A 19,870-nucleotide genomic window follows, 5' to 3' on the forward strand; every position below is an offset into this window, starting at 1 on the left:
CAAATTGTTGGACCATCATATAATTCTGATTTATTTATTAAAATAACTTGATTGTTGAATTATTCTTGTCGTAGTTAGTTAAGATTTATTTTATAAGGATCCTACGTTTTAGATATGGACTTGAGACAGGGTTATATCGTCTATCTTGATGTTCTATTTGTGATTATTGCATAATGATAGAACTCTAACCTAATTTCATATGTTTATGAAGGAATTGTGTTTATATCTTGTTAATATGTTTTTATGATAATCTTGTTTAATTATCGATTTATCGTTGCCTTAAACTTGTTGTTTGTTTAGTTTCTTGTTGATTTTTTATGCTAGCTTTTAGTTGCTTGTGATTGGGTGTTATGTGTCATAACTCTTAATCTTGAGAGAAAGACAAAATACCTGTAATTCCACTAGCTACATCAGTTTCTCATTTTTTTATAACTACGGCTTGGGTGGGTTATTTCCATGTTTAAGTGCGTACATGATTATTTTTACAACCAATCAATTCGTAATTAATAGGAGATATATATTTTGTAGATTTACTTTTCTATTTTGGCTGAATGCCTTAACTACATTGAACGGTAAATATCATGGAAAACCAATCAATTCGTAATTAATAGGAGATATTTTGTAGATTTACTTTTCTATTTTGGCTGTATGCCTTAACTACATTGAACGGTAAATATCATGGAAAAAAAAAGATTGTAAAGAGTTTTGCAATATATATATTCTACAATTTTCCCTTGTAATTTAACTTGTTATCAATAGGTTGTGTTGGTTGGCTGAGGACTACATACAGGAACTGAGTTTTGAAACTCGCAACCATAAAAAAATCATCAATTTAATATTATTTCATGTTCACAATATATTTTAAATCTCAAGCCAACTGCCAATAGATGAAATGATAATGTTGGCCGCATGCATGACATGCACGTATAACCCTATATTTCACCATACGTGTCAACGTCTCTACTCCAAATCAAACAAAACTTTCATTTCATTTGATCGATCCATCTACATACACGTACACTACAAATTCCTTCAATATAATCTTGCAACTCCCACCACCCCAAAAATAAAAACGGCCGTTAGTTATAAATGAATAAGAAGCTAAGGCAATAGAATGGGCAACCCAGGGTCCACGATTAATTTAGTTATCACAAGATTTTAAGTTCAAATTGATAAATGATAGTTAGTAAGAACAGTTTATTGACTTTTTTTTTTGTTTAAGTCTATTAGTTATGAACAATTTAAACTGATTTATCTCTATGTAACATGGTTCTTTGCCAACTAAATAAAATATGAATGTCACATCAGAGAGAATGATGGGTTATTACATATTGTTTGTAATGGTAATTGTAGGTAGAGTAATTCTACATGTACTCCCAATTCACACTCCCATTTTATACTCCATATGAGTTGGCATGCTTTGATTGATCAATTTAATATGGGGTCATGATGTTTGTTCATTCCCTTTTATTCATCCTCCAATCAAATTTGAACACAATTGGGAGTAAAAGTTGGGAGTGCATCTAGTATTTTTGTTGTAGGTATGTTTAGCCTTTTTATTTTTATTTTTATTTTTTTTTCTAATCGTGTTATTATCTTCTGTAGGTGGTTTACAACGTATTATTTGTTATATACTTTCTCAATCTTTTCCACCCCAAAAAATTATTACCCCTACCACCAGGGTTAGATTATTTGCAATAATAACATAAGTGTAATCGCACTATATAGTAGTAGCTTCGAGTTATTATGTAAATCTATTAAATAATAAATATATAATGCCGCCAAAACTGAAAGCTCAAAACAGTGATACAAGTCCTTGTGACCACAAGTTTAGTTTTCTTTCTTGACAACCGAAATGCGGACAAAACCCTCTCCAAGTTTACAGCTCTTTCATCACTCATTTCCCTATAAAATTGTCATATTCTTCTCTAACTCCAACTCTCATGCACCACACTCTTTAGGCTACTTCCAAACCAATTCAATCGGAAACTATGATGGATGTTTGGACGTGGATATGTGAACTTCCAAACTCCGACGAGTCGGCGAACTCGCCACTCGTCTTTAACCTTGCTACTTCTCAAAACAACCCCGCTCGGTCCATCCAACTCAGAGCCGAGCCGAGTTTACACTCCAACACGGTGAGTTTCTCCGTTTGCTTGCTAGGGTTTCATTCCGACGATGCGGAGGTGACTGTGTGGGTTTCCGACGAGTGCAATCTCTCGTCGGACAAGCCGTTCTTGCCTCTCGTTCTCCAGCTCCTCCAAGAGGTGATTTCCCGGTCTCCCACCGCTCACGATTCCACCTGCCCGCGCTCGCAGCTCCAGAAACTCCACCCCGACCGAGTTTCATGGATTCTCGACTCGCACGCGCCGGAGAATTTCTCGAGCTTCTTCAACCTCGTCTTGCTTTCCCGCCTTTTCTGGCTCTGCGCGTGCGACGCGCCGTCGGAGGCCGGCGCTCTCTACTTCCACTCCATGCTGGCTCCGAGCCTCGAAATATTTTCTTCCAAGCCCGCGCCGGTCGTCCTGCGGACGTTCTTCGTTACGGTCGGAACCGACGTGGAGCTCTGTTTCATGCGCACCTTCGGGTACATGTTAGCAAAATGGCTCATATTAAGGGAGGTGGGCGGCGTAGGTTTACTGTCGTTAACGCCTCAGTACCTCGGGATCTCGTACAGTACGGAGGCGTACGGGTTGTGGATACTGAAAGGCTACGCTCCGGTCAGGGCAATGGAGTGCACGCTCCGCCGCCGCGAGAGGAATCCGTTTCCGGTGATCGAAGCCCAAGAGTCGGCTCTGAGATACGCCTTGGCTCACCAGCAACTTGAGGCTGTGATACAATTCGAATATACGGTCGGATACTTTGACGGTTTTATCCAAGTCAACGCCCGTCTTGATAATATACGCCTCCACGTGGCAAGATTAGGGTTCAACAAGAGTGAAGACGATGCCTACGTGGACGAGAAGCATTTCCCTTCGAGGATTCGAGTGTGGGTCGGGCCGGAAGTGGGCGCCAGTTACGTTGGCGGGATGAGTTTGGGCCAGTCCACGAATAACATAGAAAAAGAAGTGGAAACACACAAGATCTGGAAGGGCAGTTTCGGAGATTCAAAGATTCCGAAGATGAAGGCGGTGGCGAGAATGGCTACGAAGACAAAAATGAAAAATTGGAGGTGGGACCAGGACGCGGAGGGAAACGCGGTCGTGTATGATGCCACGCTGTGCGACAATCAAACGGGCATTGAAGTTGCCACGTGGAAGCCAGACAACTACGATGATGGTCCCACCGGAGTGGTGATGAATAATCTTGGGAGGAGATATAGGGGAGCAAATAGGGGGTTTACAAAGAAGGGTAGTTTGGTAATTGCAGGGGAGGAGAGTGGGACAGGTGTAGGGTGGAGATTGAGCAAGGAAATGGTAGGGAGTGTGTTGAAGTGGAGGATTGGAGGTGAAGTATGGCTAACTTATTGGCCCAATCATGTCAACACTTCATACTATGAGACAAGGTGTGTGGAGTGGTGTGATGAGGTAGATTTGCCCTTGATTCCCACATAATCATTATGTCAACATTTATAGTAGTTAATTAAGGTATAGTTTATGTATCATACGCATACATATGTACATATATATAATGAGAGAGTAGCTTGCTTGTTGAATTAGCAGTATTTGAGGATAAAAGAAAGATTGTATGAAGTTTCATATATGTAATATATTTGTTTGTGTGACTAAAATACCTTCAATAGGTAGTTCATATACATACCATGTATTTAGAAACATATTTATAAAAAATCTTTTTTTAGTACTACTGACTCTATTGAGTATGATGTAGTATGTCTGTGACATCTTATTTGAGGAAGCCCCTGAAGTATCATTAAGTATCTATACAAAAGTTAATGCATGCATATATTAAATGACAATGTTTTAAAATTTGAAACATCTCATTTTGTAAGGCTTTAAAACCCCTATGATGGTGTGCATCTTTTCCCTTTCATGGATACAATAAGAATTGTTTGATCTAGATTTATATTGTGCGTGATGATGTTTTCTCCTTGTATATACAAAAGAAAAGATGATTAAATATTGTTTCTTGTATCAAAATTATAAAAAATAAAATAAAATTTGTCGTCTCTTAATTATATCATCTTCACTTTTTTGTTCTTTAATTATATGCGAAAAGGCATGAATGAATTATTTTTTATGAATAAATAAAGTAACTATTATATGTGTACTCGAAATTTACAATAAATTTTTAAAATTCACAGTGCAACCATATAGGGATTATAAATCAATTGAAATATATTTTGTAATTTATCTCATTTATTAGTCATAGATGTAATAAACTCTTAAATTTAGGATTAAAATTTGATAATTATAAAGTTACTTAAACTTTTTTTTTTTTTTCAGTTTCCGGATAAGTGTTTACTGTTTATGTTAAGATTTTGTGTGTAAAAATAAAAGTTAAAAGTAAAAATAAAAATACATATATTATCTACCTTTTACTACCTCTAGTGCCTATGGAGGTGGTCCAACCAGTTGCCATGGAGAAGAAACGAAACAGAAACAGGTACAGGCACGAGAAGCCTTTAGCGCCGGCGAATACGCCGAAACCATGGGCCCCCGGTTTTATGTCTCTACTCGCCCAAGTGCCGGCGCCGGCGGTGCTCTTTGTTGCTCTTCGTCGTTTTCAGCTCCCTACTTTTCTCAGTAACGGCCTCTCTATTCAACCTGTCTTTATTCTTATTCTCGGACTTTTGCATCGTGCACGCGTCGATAATTTCCAGTACCTGTGTTTAGTAGGCTCACTGATTGAACAACTTTAGAGAATGCGATATTTTTAAACGGAAGAGTTGCAGCTATCCGCTATATAAGAGAGAGAGAGAGAGAGCGAAGTTTTCTTCCGTTTCACGTCAGTTGAGGAATTGAATTTCTCTGCAATCCAATGGAGGATTTCGATTGGATTCTGGTGAAGGAGCTTACAGACGCAGATATGTGGAGTCCGAGCTCGGGAAGTACAACGGAGAGTTCGAAGCCTCTTGAGATTAGGTTCAACGAGCCGGCAAAGCTTTGGACCGATGCTCTGCCTATTGGAAACGGTCGTCTCGGCGCCATGGTTTGGGGCGGTGTTGCATCTGAAACTCTCAATCTCAACGGTAATCGTATTTTGCCGAAAGTTTATTTGCGCTTGGTTTGTCGTGCTTTTCTATTGCGTAGTAAGCTCTGATGCCTTTTATGATCAATGAGGAACAAAATCGTAGCAGCAAGTTTTAGGAAGGGGAAGATAACATGTAATCTAATTATGAGGAACAAAATCGTAGCAGCTAGTTTTAGGAAGGGGAAGATAACATGTAATCTAATTAGGTTTTGTCTGCTTTGTACAGAGGACACTTTGTGGACTGGAATTCCTGGGGATTATACTCATCCAGATGCTCCAAAAGCACTGGCTGAGGTTAGAAAACTTGTTGATGATGGCCAGTATGCACAGGCTACTGAAGCTGGACGGAAATTAGTAGGTAAACCAAATGAGGTATGCATTTTGATGACTTTGGATTTGTTTCTTTCAGTAATTCAGTATGCAACATTGAAGAGAGATAACCTCAAGTGATAACACAGAATGTAGACCTTTCCTGAGTATGGCAAAGCTGTAATCCTTTTTAATTGGAAAGAACAATGATCTAATCCAGATCCTAGGTGGAAGGAAATCTTCAGGAACAATTTCGAATGAATAACTTAGGTTTTTGAGCTGATAAATGTGACAACTACCTAGTGTTTAAAGATGACTTCACACTGAAGGGATTCTAGATACTTGAAAGTATATCATGTTCAGAGTATATTTATATCTGCTTACTTTGCTATATGGGTTTTTCACATCACATTTTCATTTTCTTCATTTATGTTGGCACCATTGACTTTACAGAGACTTTTTATGGTTGATCGCTTGATCCTTATCATAAGCATTCTTATGATTTTCTTGTGATGGTAAAGGTTTACCAGCTCGTTGGAGATATAAAGCTGGAATTTGATGCTTCTCATGCAAATTATAATGAAGAAACATATCAGAGAGTGCTGGACTTGGAAACTGCAACTGTGAAAGTAAAATATTCCACGAATGAAATAGAATTTACAAGGGAATATTTTTCCTCAAATCCAGATCAAGTGATAGCAATAAAGATATCTGGAAATAAACCAGGCTCTCTTAATTTCACGGTGTCCTTGGACAGTCAAATGCATCATCACTCATATACAAATGGTAAAAATCAGATAATAATGGAAGGAAGTTGCCGTGGTACACGGATACCCCCCCAAAAATATGCAACTGAGAGTCCTCAAGGTATTCAATTTTCAGCAGTTCTTGATATACAGATCAGTAATGGGTCAGAGGCTATAAATGTTTTGGATGAACAGAGGCTTCAGGTCAAGGGTTGTGACTGGGCCATCATACTTTTGACCGCCTCATCCTCATTTGATGGACCATTCACCAAGCCATCAGAATCAAAAAGGGATCCCATTTCAGAGTCCCAAAAAACATTGATTTCTAGTAAAAGATTTTCATATTCAGAAATTTATTCACGCCATGTGGATGACTATCAAAAATTATTCCAGCGCGTCTCGCTGAACCTTTCCAAAAGCTCCAAAAGTACTGCTAGTGGCGAATTCAACAAAACTTGTATAGATTTAAAAGGAAGTGAGGATGGGGCAATTCCAACTTCTGAGAGAATAAAATCCTTCATAATTGATGAAGATCCTAGTTTGGTTGAGCTTTTATTCCAGTATGGTCGTTATCTACTTATTGCTTGCTCACGCCCTGGAACTCAGGCAGCAAACTTGCAGGGGATATGGAACAAGGATATGGAGCCAGCTTGGGAGTATGTCTCAACACATTTCTTCCATATTTTCATCTTTTAATAAATATAGTTAGTTTTCTTCTTCTGCTTTCAATCTTTTTCTGTTCTTTGATTTTTATTTTTTTTTGATTTATTTCTGCATCTCTATTCATCTTTCTTTATTCATTTGTCCTTGTCAGTGCTGCCCCTCACTTGAATATCAATCTTCAGATGAACTACTGGCCTGCTCTCCCTTGCAATCTTAAAGAGTGCCAAGAACCTCTATATGACTATATATCCTTTCTTTCAACTAATGGAAGGAAAACTGCAAAAGTAAGAATTAATTTCACTTTCATAGTATGTATTAACATTGCACATTGGAGTTTTGGATACATTTAGTAGCATCAAATTTGGAAGCTGTATAGCAGTAACGTATTGTATCCTTATGGGGGATCAGGAATATATATTTTTAAAATTCTCAGTCAACAGAACAAATATATAAAAGATTATAAAACAATGAAAGAGAGTAAGCTGTCAATAAAGAAATTTGAGAAATCATGTAAGAGGGATAGAGCTTTCTTTATATGAGTGAAGGCACTTTCTGTTAACATGTGAAATCTTGCACTTCCATATCAGATATCAGTATTATGATGTAATCTCGTCATGATATTGTAAATAGTGCTGGATCTCTTTCAACTCTTATATCTTTCTGGCCATTTAGTTCTGATAGAAGTTATTTCAAGTAGAATGAAATATGATAATGCTATGTGTAAACATTAATGTATTTACTCACAAAATATTACAGGTGAACTATGAAGCTAGAGGCTGGGTTGTGCATCACATATCTGATATATGGGCAAAAACATCCCCGTATAGGGGATACGATGACAGACGAGACGTTGAGTACTCTATATGGCAGATGGGTGGAGCATGGATCTGTACCCATTTATGGGAGCATTATACTTATACAATGGACAGAGTAAGGGTCTTTGGGTCCTAAGTAATTAACATGTTTCCTGTGAAAGTTCTGAGTAATTAAATACTCCGTATATAACATTCCAGAGATGTGATCATAATGGATTTATAGAAGTCTTTGACTTTTCCTAGAGGCAAATTGTCCTGTCATGTTAATAAATGTCCCTGAACATGAGGATTCTCTAAAAAGTAAAAACCATTGTTTGATTGTCAGTATTTTCTGCACTTACAGGATTTTCTAGAAAAGAAAATATATCCCTTGTTGGAAGGGTGTACTTTATTTCTGTTGGACTGGTTGATTGAAGGAAGAGAAGGATATCTTGAAACCAACCCATCCAGCTCTCCTGAGCATTATTTTATTGCCCCAGATGGTGAAACTGCCAGTTTGAGTTACTCAACAACCATGGACATGTCAATCATTAGAGAAGTTTTCTCTGCCATAGTTTCTGCTGCCAAGGTATGTCCTTTTCTTTTTTTCTTTTTTAAAAATTTATTCAATCTTTCTGTTATATTTTTATTCCTTTTTTAGCTGTGTGAATCTGAATTTGAGAGGAGAAAATTATAATCTGAACAGGTTTTGAACAAAAGTGAGGATGAGCTGATTGTGAGAGTTCAGAAAGCTCAATCACGTCTTTATCCAACCAAAATTGCTAGGGATGGTTCTGTAATGGAATGGGTGTGTCCAAAACCTTTGAACTTACAGTCTCTTAACCCAATAAGATTTTTAATTGTTTCACAGTTAAAAAGATGACTATCAGCATTTAGCAGTTTGATTGCTAATTTCTGTCATGACAGGCAAAAGATTTCAAGGACCCAGACATGCATCATCGGCACCTGTCTCACCTTTTTGGCCTCTTTCCAGGGCACACAATTACACCTGAGAAAACTCCTGACCTCTGTAAAGCTGCAGAGAATAGCTTATATAAAAGAGGTTTGTGAAAAATAGAGTAGGAAGCTCATGTAATGAATGAATATTATCCCATGTTTCAACGTTATGCATGACTACAGGTCATTGAAATGATAAATACAAGAAATTTTGCATAGGCTTTCACACTTGTATCCATGAATTTACAATTCTGAGTCTAAAAGATTAACGAAATGCCCTTTTCTCAAACAGGAGAGGATGGGCCAGGATGGTCTACTGCATGGAAAATCGCTCTATGGGCACGCCTTCTTGATAGTGAAAAAGCCTACCATATGGTTAAGCATCTATTTCATCTGGTGGATCCTGAACATGAGGCCCAGTTTGAAGGGGGACTTTACAATAACCTGTTTGCCGCACATCCACCATTCCAGATCGATGCCAACTTTGGGTGAGCACTTCTTTCTATTCGCACCTTAAAAGTTGACTAATATGAATGCTCAATGCCATCTTGTTAAAGTTTTTGCACCAAAGTAGAGGATCGGTGAAGGTGCTAATTTGCATTTCTTTTGCACCCAGCTTCACGGCAGCAGTATCAGAAATGCTGGTTCAGAGCAGCATGACCGATTTATACTTGCTTCCCGCGCTTCCTCAAGATAAATGGCCAAATGGTTGTGTTAAGGGGTTGAAGGCGCGCAGTGATGTGACAGTCAGCATATGCTGGAAAGAAGGGCAACTTCACGAAGTTGGCCTTTGGTCGAAGGATCACAATACTATAATGAGATTACATTATCAAATGATTACTATGACAGCAAACATAATGTCAGGAAGAGTTTACACATTCAACAAGGAGTTAAAATGCGTGAAGAGCAATGCTATGCCCAATTGCATATCTTCGTAGAGGGCTTCATGAAGGTAAGGAAAATATGAGAATGGTTAAAACATCTATATATATATCATTCATTCAAATTGATAAAAATTAAACTGTTCAATGAATCACTCTTATTCCTAATTCAATGAAATTAGCTCTAACATCTCCAATGTGTTTGCAAATTTACATGTAAAACCACCCAAATTGAGACTAACGTTTAAAACCATGCATTCTAGGTCCTCAATAACACAGCATGACAGCACCAGAGCCTTGTTTATTCCTACTTCAAACATCCTGAAAATAATGTGCAGCAATTTCCGAGGGTGGAGACATTTTAGCAACCTGCTTGTACTGTTTTCAAGAGAAAAAAAGTTGTCAGTGTGTGGGGTGATGTAGTTGGGCTTCATTGGAAGCACTCCTGGCAATATATTGAAAGGAAATAAACCATATATATATAAGCTAGTTGGAAGACTTCTCCCAAATTGCAAACTTATAAAACTCCAAATATTTGACAAAAATAGGAAGATTTCATGCGTTCTAGATAAAAATAGAATAAAAAAATACTTAAAAAATGTGTGTTCAACATCTAAAATGCACCGTTAAAATTATTAAATCTTTATTTTAACACAATTTTCAAATGTGTTCGACCTTATACTCATTTTAATATAATTTTAAAATGCACATTCTATTAATATTTAATTACTTTTTTATTTTTTTAACAATTAGGTATATACGAACATTGTAACATGTGGGTTTTTTCATTACATCTGCAAAAAAAAATATTTTTGCTCTAAACACAAAACAATAATATAAATTAAACACCCAAGTTGCCGTAATGTTTAATCTATATTACTGTTTGTGTTTAAAATTTGCTTAAATTTTTATCAACATAAATCTATAGAACAATTTCATGTTGAATGGGAAATGCTGTTTAGGTTATGTAACTCAAGCATTTCGGATGTGTTTGAGCTTGAATTCAAAATTTTTAAAGTCTAACCTCAAATATCAAACTCAAGCATATTTAGAGAGGGGAGGTAAAAAAAAATGTAGGGTCAAAAATATTATCCAAATGTGTTTGATCCTAAAAAAGTAAACACTTATATTTTAACTATCAATCACATTTCAAATATATATTTGATGTAAAATTAAATTTTCAAACCGAATTAAAAAAAAAAAAAAAGTGTCAAATGCATATACCATATGCATTTCCGGCATGTGTCGACTCAAACACATTTAGAAAAGTATTTTTTATTTTTTAAATTTTTATCAAAGTTTCAAAATCTTCCCATTTTATTTCAAGTGTAAATTTTTCATTTATGTTAAAAAAACCTGCAAAACTTCTGGATACTAAAGAGCACAAAGCACATACATTACACTTCTAGAGCAAACCAATCGTACCTTGTGATCTTGGTATTTGTCTCCCACCATAGATGCCTCGCTTTTACTAAATAGCATTTCATGTATAGCAAGCACACAATCCTTCAGATCATATGGTCTGTAGCCTGTATACTGTTGCAGTGCAATGCTCTAGAAAACACAAAAGAAACAGATACATGATGGGCATCAAAGGAATCTTTTATGGATATTACATTGAAAGTCTAAACTAACTGATGAATCAAGTAAGCAGCAAGCCAATTCTATGATTAGCTAAAAGCATTGCATCCAATCAATACATAAACCTACTAATGACAACTTAAGGCTGAAGTTTTACCCAAGGATGAAATTTTGGAAGGATTATAAGTCTTGCAAGAAAGATCGCAGCAGCAGCAATAAGTGATGGCAAGAACCGGACACAGTAATAATCTAATAAGCTTAGCTCCGCAAGATAACTACACAAGAATTCAAATTCCAGTGTCGTAAACTGAAGAAGAGGTAAGGCTTATAATCAGCACTGAAAGATGAGTTAAGAGAAAATAATAAATTGCATGACAAAGAAAACATAAAAATTTTCAGGTGACCTTTGAGTCATCTTGGGCAGGCTTGGTAAAGATCCTGTACATTACCCAAAAAATTCCTATTAGCCAAACAGGCCAAACTAAAAGCAGTAGCTAAAAGAAAATTAAATTAGAAGATTTTTCTGGAAATTGAAATGCATAAACAAGGGTGATTGATTGAGATTAAGGGCTATGTGAGAATTCACTTATATTTACAAGGGATAACAGATACCTAAGAAAAGTTTTTGTTGTGGGGTTGCCAATTTCAAAGTCTAAAAACTTCAGCAGTTCTCCCTCCATGAGAACAACCTAACATGAAAGCAAAATAATAATAATAATAATAATAATAATTGTATCCACTTCATAATCATACACACAAGTCAATGAAATCAACATGAAAGAGATAAAAGCTGACCTCCTCTTTAGTGAATGTATTGTCAGTGATATATACAAAGTCCTCAACATGTGGGGGATGGATCTCTTCATATTTTCTGCAACATTAATTAAATAATTGTTGAATTACACTTAAAGTAAAACAAAGCCTACCGATCAAATGAGAGAGTTTTATGAGCTTACGAGGCAACAAGCATGCTAGAGACACCAAGAAGCTGAAGCTTTTTCCTGTTCAGAGTATGAAAAGAAAGGAATCTGTCAATGTGGGAGACAGCGAGATAAAGTGTATCTGCAACAAGTCTGTATTCCTCAGCAACCTCCACCAACCAATCAACTAAAACAAATCGCATATTGGGGGTTAAATCATTCTGAACCTTCTCCATATAATTTGCCAGAGGCCTTCTCTTCGCCTCAGCCTATATTACAAAGGCACAAATCAATATAAAAGATCAACAACAACAACAACAGGACTTAACATTCCGATCGCACAAATCAATCATCAATCACAAACGAATGCAACAAAATCCACGAAATACCTCCATCGAATGCAGATGCTGATAGATTAGCGGAGCATAGGCAGACCTCTGAGAGTTCTCAGGTGTGAAATCCTCTTCGTAAAATCCAGCATCCACAGATTCATCACCGTCACCGTCCTCCTTCAATCCAGGCTTTTGCTTGGCCTTAGGCTTCTGTGTTTGTCTCAGACTCGTGTTCTGAGTGGAGCATGTGTTACTGTTGGTGAGATCGCCCAATACGACCCGCTTCTTCGTGGCCGGAAGCCCTGGCACATGCGCCGACTCGTTTTCTACCGGACCAAATGCAGTACTCCTCTTCGACCCCTTCATGGCGACCCGATTCTCTCCTCCCGGCATCATGAATGAATTAGGGTTTTACAGATAATAATTACGGAGTAATAAGCAGGATTTTAGAATACCTGAGAGAAATGATGGAGAGAGAATGAATCAAGGTAGAGGCGGGAAGATAAGCCGCCTTTTTTCTGGTATTCAAAAATGACTGTTTCCTGATTTTAGTGGCGGGCGGGCCTTGGGCCTTTTCTTGGACTGGGCTTTGGTGAGGGCTTTACTGCAGCCCAAAATAAGATTTTCGTATTCAGAAACAAAAACAGGTGGACGGGAATCCTTAATCATCACATAAAAAATAACTTCACTCTCTTACACACAAAAGTAAAAATTTCCTCACCCTCAGGACTTCCACGCACATAATAGTGAAGTAAATTACGATGACTTAACGGAGAAGAGCCGACATCAAGGTGGCAAACTTTCTCGTCGATGTGAGCTTTTAGAGAAAATCAACTTGTTATCTCTAAGATAACTTTAATCCTGTTGAGTGATGACCCTTCCTGTCGTTACTGCTAAATCACTAAGGCAGACTTTTGTCCCTACTCGACAAGTGGGTCTTGCAATCAAACTCCCTTCTGTCTTTGCAGTATGAGGAAACTTTTGCACACCTCCGTCGTTGCCTTATGGGAGACCTACGGCCCATAAAAACTGTTTACCTAAAACTGTCCCTTAACATGTAGGTCCTGGCACAAGATTAGAGTTCTAACCCATCCAAAGTGGAATCTCACTGATGACTCATGACCTCCCCGAAGGAGCCCTTCTTTGCCTTCCACCTTGCAATCAAACTCCCTTCTGTCTTTGCAGTATGAGGAAACTTTTGCACACCTCCGTCGTTGCCTTATGGGAGACTTACGGCCCATAAAAACTGTTTACCTAAAACTGTCCCTTAGCATGTAGGTCCTGGCACAAGATTAGAGTTCTAACCCATCCAAAGTGGAATCTCACTTATGACTCATGACCTCCCCGAAGGAGTCCTTCTTTGCCTTCCACCTAAGCTGTGCAGGAAAGGCCCAAACCCAATCCCAAGGAACAGTGAAGTTTAATAGGGTCTTTTTGTCCAGCTGTAGGTAGTCGTATCTTCATAGACATGTCTATTTCACCAAGGTTCGATCATGTATTTTTACCCACTATCTATCACCCAAAAACCAACTAAACTGTCCGTGCAAGTCCAAAAAAAAAAAAATCATACTCTACATTTAAACGAGAAACCTGCTATTACAATAAGCAATTTATACACCTGCTGGGAGTGGAAACTAGACACCACAGTTAATAAGTTGGTATGATTCATAGCTGAAGTTCTAAACTACAGTATCAGTCTATCACCTCTCCTGGGAAAGAAGATGTTGCATCAAGTAGATACAAATCAGTATTTGTTGGATATGCAGAGATAATGCTAATGCCTGTCCTTGTAACTCGAGGGAATCTTCCACTGCTCATTTTCAAGTTGTTGACGCTTTTCGTAATTGCTCTTCCACAGTTCTGCACTGCACATGAGATTGTGCTGCCTTTTTTTCACTAATCTGGTGAGCTGGTTAATGCTTGATGAGAGAGCTAGGCAGCAAAGGCCAACTTGCATCTTCTGCTTCTGTTACTTCTGGATCCTTGAACCCATATCTGATCATCACGCTTTGGCATTCCTCTTTATCGAGACTTGCTGAAGGTGGTTCAGTGTGGCAGCCCCACGGCACGAAGAGTTTGGCACTTTTGCCTCAAGAACTCAATTTTCTGTGGGTCTTCGTTTTGGGTGAGGAATTGCTCCATTTTTCTAATATTTCAGTTAAGATTGATTCTTTGGTTGATTAGACGATGAGTGGTGAAAGCTCCGCCGAGCATTTTCAAACCATTTACTAACCTGCACAATGTATATTCAAGAGGTCATAACAGAATAGAATAGAAAAACAACAATAGGAGTTGAAAGAATAAAATGGAGTAGGTATCATTCAACCTGCTGGGCTGTCAGTCCTAATTCTGTGGCTAAACTTTCCTTGACTTCACGTTTTGGGTATTGATTTTCCTTGAAGGATTCAAAGAGTCTCTGCAAAATGCACCACCATCACAATAAGTATTGAGACTAAGGCAAATTAAAACTTCTCTCACCATGTGTATGTGTATGTGTATGTGTGTGTAAGAGATTGTGTCGGAACATATTTGATTTCAGAATTTGAAGTCATAAGCCAAACCCTTGAATTACCTTGATCACATCTTCTCCATATCTTGATTTAGTATTTTTTTTACTACTTGAACCTTGTTCAGGCGTCACCGAACCTTCAACCTTGAGCCTTTTTCGGCTTCTTCTCTCAGTGGTATGTTCAGTTTCACTCTGGTTGAAATTTGTATTCATCACACCCATTGCAGCCTGATCAGATGACTTATGAGCAGCTTTGCGACTTCTATTCTTTCTTTTTGGAGCAGTACACCCATATTCTTCATCGCAATAATCAGAAGACGTACTTTGATGTGCTTCCTTCATATGTCAATGGATTACAAAGCAAAATAAGAACCACTACCATAGATTTCAGTTTAGGAAGGAAAATCTGACATTGCAAAAATTAAGAAAGCAAAACACACTGAAAAATGAACAAGTAAACAGAGGAAAGGACAGGAGCCTTTGGAAAAGCAATAAAGAGGAAATAATAAAACCAAAAAAGAATGTATTTACCAATACCATATGTTCAAACGATAAATAGTAAATTCAGAAGATAAAACATATGAAACAGCAAAGTAAAAGGAAGATGGTTCAAAATTTTCTGGAGAGGGGTTATCAATCATAGATTCAAAATTTATAGTAAAAAATTATGCACTCGTAGGAAAGAGAAACTCACATCATTCGACTTTTTGTAGTCCAATCCCTCCCCATATCTTTTCTGAGATACAAGATCATCATTGGACTGTTGGTATGATAATTCATCATTCAATGAGTGTTGCACCACTCCACCTATTTTAGTTTCTCCACATTGGTCTTGGCTAGGGGTCCTAGTATCATTAACTTCTGGACCAACATCCTCCGAGTCTGAGGTAAAATCGGAATTGGAACTTTCCTGCATCACCTGTGCATCATGGTCTGGAGCATCCGGATCATAATCATCATCTTCTGAGTCATCTGAAGGAAGCCCCGTGAGTTGATCATTATTGACAGGTGCTGCCAAATCATCAGATGCAGAAAAATAATCAGATTCTTCAGAGGCTGATTCATCTCCTGAACCATTTTCCTCTACTTCCAGATGATCAGGGTTGTAGTCATCATCCTCAGAATCATCAGATGGTAATCCAGAAACATCATCCAACTTCTTTCCTGATACAACACTGGCAGCCTCCTCTGGGAACACCTTCTGCACACACCAAAACAGCTTGGTGAGCAGTTGGCAATAAAAAACAAAGCCAGGCGTTATCTAAAGAGTATGAAAGCCTGACCTCCCAACTGTCTGGAAGAGAGAGATTTGTTCCAAGAAGATCATTAAGTAAGACAAAGCAATCTAATTTGCAAACACATCCAGGGCAGAGCCAGACTTCATCACCTGGTGGAACTGTATGTACAACAAGGAAAGGTAAATCATATATATGCATATAAATACATAAAGATATTCAAGACTAAAGACATTTTTTAACACTTTGGGACTTTACTGTCTTCTTTCAACAAAGGCGGCTCCAAACAGAATTGGTGAAATCCGCGTTCACAAGCACCATCACAAAGGATAATATCATTATCAGCTGGCAAATCCTTAGAACCACACTTCGCACAGAATATCTGCTAATAAACAACATCTTTAAACTATCTCAACATATCAAGGTGCAGTATGATGGTAATAGATGAAAACAAGATTCAACTACAACACAATGTTAATGTGCATGTATCAACAAAATTCTCCTACATCTTCACTGTCAATCAGTCCTTTGGAGTCAAATGAAGATTCTGGAAGCCTTCCATGAGCAAGCATCATATCAATGCGTTGAAATAAATCTCTGATTTTCAATTTGTAAGTGAAAATCCCAGATTTTGCACGTTGCAGCTCCTTCTCAGGCTTTATTTTTTCTATGCTGCAAATGTATAGAAGAACATTAGACCGATGTGAAATGATTGACAACAAAAAGTGGAGTTCAAACCATTCCCTTGGGAGGGGGCATAGTTGGTGAAAGTATCAATAAATATGTATTGGAGGACCAGACATCTAAGCTGGAAAACTGAGGAGCCCATTTCAAACAAAAAAAAGAGGGCATATGGCTTGTCTTTATGAATACGAAGGTAAAGATAATAACAATAAACTTTAGGGAGGTCTGTCCCTGGCTCCTTGCAAGTATCTATAAGGGTGTGTTTGGAAACACGGAAAATGATTAGTGTTTGGCTAGAAGGGGAAAATGGAAGTCAATGGAAAATAGGGGTGTGGTCAATGGAAAATAGAGGAGATTTTCTGGAAAATGACTTTTCCTTTTCTTTGGGAGAAGTCATTTTCCGTTTGCAACAATAGACCAGCCAATCACCCGCCGCCACCACCACCCACTACCACCCCACCCCTACCCACCCAAACCACCACCACCACCACCACCATCATTGTATATTTTAAATATTTAAAATTAAAAATAATTATGCTCATTTTCCAGAAAATGAACCAAACACACCAAGCCATGCAACCAAACACACTGGAGAACAAGTTTCTGGAAAATGAGTCATTTTCTAGAAATCATTTTCCTGCTTTCCAAACGGACCCTAAATTGAAAATGCTAAACAGGATAGAAACCTAGACTGGCTCTTTTTCTTATTTTCCACGCTGCCAAGAGCATCTTAGTAGATGTGATTGAGCCAGTCAACGAAGCTATACCTATAAGCTAAGGCAGAGTGGTGGACCATCATCAGACCTTAAATTAATAAAGCTAAGAATTTTCTTAACTTCCCTCCATTGAATTTTTTGAAATCATCAATTCTTAATGCTTGCTTATATGCATTTAGTAATAATAATTATAGAGAAATGGGAGAATTAGAACCGGCACTCTCAGCAAGAACATCAACCTATGATATTAAAGACTGCAGCAGCAACCTTCCACCTGAGCATGGGGAGAGAAAGGGTGCAGCACAAACCTTTTTCCTTTCCATCCTTCACCAGAGTAAGCATCAATTAAATTTTGCTCATATTTTATTCGGTGTAGTAAATATCTCAGCTTGGTCCTTATACTTGAGAATTCATTAACAGCATTTTGTTTCTTCTGCTTTTCCTTTCTCCTTGTTCTATTATTTCTACCGTCATCACTATCACCTGCAGCAGCATCATTTGGTATAGGAGATTCAGATTGTTTATGTGTTTTGGGGCGCAGAACTCTGGTAGTGTTTACATCTGTTCTGGAAGTAGATATACTCTCAGGGGGTCCTTTTTCTTCATGTTCTAGCTGTGCAGGACTTTTATTTGCATCTTTACATGTTCCTCTTAATCTGTGACCACGATTATGAGATTCGAAACCAGGTGGTTCTGCTGGGTCAGCTACAGAATATGCTCTCTCATTTTCAGGTGGAAATTCAACATTCTTAGATCTGAGATTCAATGTCAAATCTTCCAGGGGTGGCCTCAAAAACTTGTGTTTGGAAGGCATTTCAGCTTGTTTCTCATTATTTTCATTTCTCCGCATCAATGTTCCACTAGGATTTCCAATTGCATATGTGTGAGTTTCTTTTAACTGCTGAGGGCAAAGATTTCCTGTGACCTTGTTGGGTAGCTGAGAAGAATATCCAACTGTTGAATTTGCTGTCTCAAATCCAGGTGGCAATGTCATCTCCCCAACATCAGAATTTACATCACAATTTTCTAGCTCTGGTTTCTTGTGCTGTTGATTAGAATCCATAGCATCACGTTCAAGGGGCAATTCTATACGTGGGTTTGCTGAATAACCAACCAAAGAATTAGCTGCACCATTTTCATGTGGCAATTCTATCCGCTCCACCAGCTTGGCGTTTGCATTTTGATGATCATATTCAGTAGAATTTGGTCCAAGGGATCCACAGTTTGAGTTTGTGGCCATATTATCTGAGTTAATCAATTCTTCACCACTTCCACTATCAGATTAACCAAACCACTATTTGACAGTTTAAGCCCTTTCACCAAGTCCAATATCAGAACACTGGATGGAAGATTCCCCTAACCCACTGCAAATAGTATAGTGATAATCATATATTATTCCAGTTACTGCACTGGTTAGACTTCTTTTCTCTAATGCAGGCTGTTTTGGACTGAAGCATATCCCCAATCAACTGTTTCCCTGAAAGCTAGAGGAACCTCTATTGACATCTTTGGACATCTTAAGAGAAAACCTTAATAACAATCACATATACTGACCAAGCAAAAGCTTGTCTCCTAAACTGTATGTTAATCACCCATGCATAAGATATAATTCAGATGAAGCTGGAGGAACCATGGACCTGCAATTGTTATCAAATTCAGACCAAAAGAAATTCATATTATTCTGGCATGCACATTGGGTACAACTAGTACACATTACTAAAGGTGAGTCTTGCTCCACCATAACCTGCATACCATGGTTAATAGACTACACTGGAAAAAAGCAACTAAACCGTGTACCTCAAGGATGACTTTTGCATATGTTATGCCAAATATCAAACTAACATAAACACGAGAGCAAACAATACAATATAATTCGAGAATAGCGTTTCCTACTCAAATTTTCAAGAACAATGCAGATATCAGAACAGCGAAAATAAAAAGACTAAGTAAGCATTCATTGCTAGACTTAATAGCAGCATTGGATGAAGCAAACGGAACACTTTTGAAACAGCAATATTTGCTAATTTTAAAGATGATTCTGCTAAACCTATTTAAAGTACATACAAATGAGGTGAAAATTCAATGTTTTCAATCTTATATCTATCCTGGAAACCTCTTTCAGCAGCCAAAAAGGATAATAAATTGCTTAAGATTTTTTTTTTTTTTTATTTAAATGCAAAGGTTACCTTATACACAGAAATAAGGCCCTGAAATTTGAAGCTCACAGATGTAAAACCTCAATAATTGCAACTTCTTTCCTTTCCTTCGATGCAGGAGATCGGCAAAAGCCGCAGTTATGGCTGTAGATTTGCGTTGTCGAGAGCTTTTCTCGGAGCCGATAAAATAAAAGAGGATCTGAGAGTAGAGCGAGCTCGCAAGTTGCAAAGGGAAA

At 37.8% G+C, this 19,870-nt stretch overlaps 4 protein-coding genes across 5 annotated transcripts; 2 read left to right on the top strand and 2 right to left on the bottom strand.

Annotated features, from left to right (window-relative positions):
* The first annotated feature begins 1,936 nt into the window (after positions 1 to 1,936).
* On the top strand, positions 1,937 to 3,801 carry LOC116028573. Its single transcript, XM_031270322.1, has one exon. The coding sequence runs from the start codon at positions 1,992 to 1,994 to the stop codon at positions 3,552 to 3,554; it is 1,563 nt and encodes a 520-aa protein (XP_031126182.1). The 5' UTR covers positions 1,937 to 1,991; the 3' UTR covers positions 3,555 to 3,801.
* A 718-nt stretch (positions 3,802 to 4,519) lies between these two features.
* LOC116029351 (alpha-L-fucosidase 2) lies at positions 4,520 to 10,010 on the top strand. The gene is made up of 11 exons (XM_031271316.1): positions 4,520 to 5,149; positions 5,378 to 5,523; positions 5,982 to 6,862; positions 7,021 to 7,153; positions 7,626 to 7,799; positions 8,028 to 8,252; positions 8,370 to 8,471; positions 8,591 to 8,726; positions 8,913 to 9,108; positions 9,237 to 9,572; positions 9,765 to 10,010. Exons 1-10 carry the CDS (start codon positions 4,939 to 4,941, stop codon positions 9,556 to 9,558), a joined length of 2,526 nt encoding a protein of 841 aa, XP_031127176.1. The 5' UTR covers positions 4,520 to 4,938; the 3' UTR covers positions 9,559 to 9,572; positions 9,765 to 10,010.
* LOC116029353 (G2/mitotic-specific cyclin C13-1-like) lies at positions 9,591 to 12,812 on the bottom strand. Its single transcript, XM_031271320.1, has 8 exons — positions 12,392 to 12,812; positions 12,039 to 12,271; positions 11,878 to 11,953; positions 11,695 to 11,771; positions 11,487 to 11,520; positions 11,240 to 11,389; positions 10,927 to 11,055; positions 9,591 to 9,879 (listed from the first exon to the last, which is right to left on the bottom strand). The coding sequence occupies exons 1-8, from the start codon at positions 12,728 to 12,730 to the stop codon at positions 9,814 to 9,816; spliced, it is 1,104 nt and encodes a 367-aa protein (XP_031127180.1). The 5' UTR covers positions 12,731 to 12,812; the 3' UTR covers positions 9,591 to 9,813.
* A 1,075-nt stretch (positions 12,813 to 13,887) lies between these two features.
* LOC116029352 (pathogenesis-related homeodomain protein) lies at positions 13,888 to 19,870 on the bottom strand. 2 transcript variants are annotated; one of them, XM_031271319.1, is made up of 10 exons: positions 19,665 to 19,870; positions 19,033 to 19,115; positions 17,787 to 18,955; positions 16,585 to 16,750; positions 16,337 to 16,460; positions 16,127 to 16,239; positions 15,538 to 16,044; positions 14,907 to 15,179; positions 14,661 to 14,750; positions 13,888 to 14,567 (listed from the first exon to the last, which is right to left on the bottom strand). In XM_031271319.1, the coding sequence occupies exons 3-10, from the start codon at positions 18,716 to 18,718 to the stop codon at positions 14,493 to 14,495; spliced, it is 2,280 nt and encodes a 759-aa protein (XP_031127179.1). In that variant the 5' UTR covers positions 18,719 to 18,955; positions 19,033 to 19,115; positions 19,665 to 19,870; the 3' UTR covers positions 13,888 to 14,492. The 2 variants fall into 2 exon arrangements, with proteins under 2 accessions (XP_031127179.1, XP_031127177.1); XM_031271317.1 differs by having other exon boundaries at positions 17,787 to 19,115.

This window comes from Ipomoea triloba, chromosome 9 (genome assembly GCF_003576645.1).
Source record: "Ipomoea triloba cultivar NCNSP0323 chromosome 9, ASM357664v1".
Classification (NCBI taxonomy): domain Eukaryota; kingdom Viridiplantae; phylum Streptophyta; class Magnoliopsida; order Solanales; family Convolvulaceae; genus Ipomoea; species Ipomoea triloba.

Excerpts from the sequence above, each read along its gene's own strand:
- LOC116028573 (XM_031270322.1), top strand. The coding sequence starts at position 1,992 with ATGATGGATGTTTGGACGTGGATATGTGAACTTCCAAACTCCGACGAG.
- LOC116029351 (XM_031271316.1), top strand. The coding sequence starts at position 4,939 with ATGGAGGATTTCGATTGGATTCTGGTGAAGGAGCTTACAGACGCAGAT. Across the intron at positions 8,472-8,590 it reads ATGGTTCTGTAATGGAATGG|GCAAAAGATTTCAAGGACCC; the intron begins GTGTGTCCAAAA and ends CTGTCATGACAG. Across the intron at positions 9,109-9,236 it reads CAGATCGATGCCAACTTTGG|CTTCACGGCAGCAGTATCAG; the intron begins GTGAGCACTTCT and ends TTTTGCACCCAG.
- LOC116029353 (XM_031271320.1), bottom strand. The coding sequence starts at position 12,730 with ATGATGCCGGGAGGAGAGAATCGGGTCGCCATGAAGGGGTCGAAGAGG. Across the intron at positions 11,954-12,038 it reads TCTAGCATGCTTGTTGCCTC|AAAATATGAAGAGATCCATC; the intron begins GTAAGCTCATAA and ends TTAATGTTGCAG. Across the intron at positions 11,521-11,694 it reads ACAACAAAAACTTTTCTTAG|GATCTTTACCAAGCCTGCCC; the intron begins GTATCTGTTATC and ends GGTAATGTACAG.
- LOC116029352 (XM_031271319.1), bottom strand. The coding sequence starts at position 18,718 with ATGGCCACAAACTCAAACTGTGGATCCCTTGGACCAAATTCTACTGAA. Across the intron at positions 16,751-17,786 it reads GAAGGATGGAAAGGAAAAAG|CATAGAAAAAATAAAGCCTG; the intron begins GTTTGTGCTGCA and ends ATACATTTGCAG. Across the intron at positions 14,751-14,906 it reads ATGGAGAAGATGTGATCAAG|AGACTCTTTGAATCCTTCAA; the intron begins GTAATTCAAGGG and ends TGCATTTTGCAG.